The following is a 2,500-nucleotide window of genomic DNA, read 5'->3' on the forward strand; positions in this document are numbered from 1 at the left end:
TAGAGTGTCGCATCCGACCGTGGTTGATCCACTCAGGTCACAACTGTTCGTGCTCGCCTGTTTTCTTCCCAAGCATGCGTGTCAAGCAGGAGGGAGTCGAGGGGCCTTTTACAGGTTATGTAGTCAAAACCTTCCAATTGATGTGAATACTTGTCAATAGCAACACAAGGAAATACCCGAAAAAATCGCAGGTGGCAATTGACGCTTGTCTGAAAATAGGACAGAAACTTTAAGCTAATTGTTAAAGGAAATAGAAATTCAAATTTGGCGTCATTATATTCCAAAAGAACACTTGATTGTTCCAAATACGACCTATTACAGATGGTTTTCATAAAGTGTTTGTAGCGCTTTGTTCGTGGGGAATTGACGCGGAAACATGGCAGTAAGGTAAGGAAGTTGTTATGTCGTCATTGAAGGTATTAACCCGCTGGGCAAAACAATAGGCCAGACTTTCTCAACTTATAAACAACTGCACGTATATATGAAGCAACTAGCACATTGTCAAAGAAGTTATCAGAAAAAAGCAATAAGTATTTTTGTTCTTTTTATCTGTAAAATGTCCGTTCAAGCCTTAGATATCGAGAGTAAAGAATGTTCGTATTAGTAATAACAATAATAGGTTTAAAACCGATGTTCCGAGTTGACTTTATAAACAGCATACAAACTGAACATATATGAAATAGCGTCCGGTGAGACTGCGAAATAATTAGCTGTATCTAAACTTTCTCAAGTGCATAAAACAGTAAATTTTGCGGAATGGCTGGCAATAGACACCGTCAAAGATAATCAAACGAAAACAAGCTACAAGCCAGTGTTCTCGTTCACATACTAACTTCACCTTTCTTTCTTAACCCAGATTGTTTCCATGGACACAGACCGTTTCTATAGTGTTGTTGGCATCTTCGAGTATCTTTCACCTTTCCAAAGGTGGGTGTGTCTATGATTAGCCTTATGTTGCGCTGATTACGAACAGTTCAAAACCTTATACATTACTTTTGTAAATCCATCATTTTATAAAAAAAGAGTACTTTTTTTCAAACATTAGCCGTGTAGCACTTTTATTTCTTCAGAGATATATCCGTATTGGAATGTAATTCTATTCCCACCCTGGTGCGCTTTTCTTTGTCCTTGTGCGGGATTTCCACGCTCAGGTGGATCACTTGAGAAAAAGAATAGTGCATAAAATTACACTCCAATAGATATCATGATTCCGGCGGTAAGGGCCAACCAACTGAATCAGGTGGAGCTTTAGGCTACCGACCAGGCCCCAGTTGTTCGAAGGGTGGATAGCGCTATCCACTGGATAAATCACTATCCATTGGATAACTCAATTGCTAGTGTTTATCCGCATCCGCTGGATAGTGATTTATCCGGTCGATAGCGTTATCCACCTTTTGAACAACCGAGGCCAGAGCTTTCTGGATTTCAACTCTAGCCTTACCAAATACTAAAGGACTAAAGGGGAAATTAAAGTACGCAAGAATTTACGGTAGTGGTATGAACAACGTTGAAGTTAAAATAACCGATAACGTCATTGCCAGCTACATTGTTCTTCATTTACAAAGCTATAAAGTTAATCAACTTTACGTTTTTGCTGCGGGTTGCATTTGTAAGTTGCTTATACTCCAGTTTAAGCTTATATTTTTATTTGCTAATCGTTTTGACAACAGAAAATTTTGACTTGTACTCTCAACGTAGGCTCGATTTCCCTGCGCCGCTCACTCGGTTTTGGGTATCCTTCCCAAGAGAAGACGGCTGGACGCGTGAGCGATAGATTGTGTCTGTGACGTAAATTCAAAATTTAAAGGGCAATTCCGGAATGAGTTCCGTTCCAGAATGAAGTTTGCATTGTATTCACTTGACAAAATTGACGATCTGCTCCACATTTTTCGCGCCCCTGAGATAAGGAAACAAAGATGGTGCAAGTTTCGCGTGAAATATGATTGTGCATGTTAATGGCAGTAGCTGCAACGATAAAGAACAGTTTGACCAGGGGACTGCTTCTCTGGGCTAAACATGCCGTCAGAAACCGTGAAAAGGTATATTTAGGAAACGATACGCAAGCGACACTCGCCCCAGACTACACGGCTAGCGATTTTTATGTCGGGCCGAAGTCTGTTTTCCTTTTACATGATACCACAAATTGAATAAACAGTTCATCCCAGAACAAAATTTTACTCGGATTGAAAACCGGAATGAAGTCATCCCGGAATGACTTATACGAGACCGAAATTTCGTCTTGTTATCGTGTGACTAACTACAAAGAAATATACGGAGATAGAATGAACTCGTTCCGGAATGAAAGTCATTCTGGAATAGCGCACAAGTTATGCAAAGTTAATAGTTGTGGGGAAATAGCAATACACATCCCAAAAAATTGATTTTATAACAACGCTTAAAACGCCCGTGTGAAGTTTTCAGATGATGCGAGCTTGAAAGCTCAACTTGAAGCAGAGCTAGCAATTCAGGAAGCTGAACACGAGGTAGGTAGGAAGGAAAT

At 40.0% G+C, this 2,500-nt stretch overlaps 1 protein-coding gene across 1 annotated transcript in view; it reads left to right on the forward strand.

Annotated features, from left to right (window-relative positions):
* Positions 1-187: 187 nt before the first annotated feature.
* The window catches only part of LOC138041202 (uncharacterized), a 21,070-nt gene continuing 18,757 nt past the window's right edge, over positions 188-2,500 (forward strand). Inside the window, exons 1-2 of the mRNA XM_068886975.1 lie at positions 188-387; positions 857-927. Of these exons, the coding sequence (XP_068743076.1) occupies positions 377-387; positions 857-927 (82 nt within the window). The 5' untranslated portion in view covers positions 188-376. The remainder of the gene's footprint in view (positions 388-856; positions 928-2,500) is intronic.

This window comes from Montipora capricornis, chromosome 3 (assembly GCF_036669925.1).
Source record: "Montipora capricornis isolate CH-2021 chromosome 3, ASM3666992v2, whole genome shotgun sequence".
Taxonomy (NCBI): Eukaryota; Metazoa; Cnidaria; class Anthozoa; order Scleractinia; family Acroporidae; genus Montipora; species Montipora capricornis.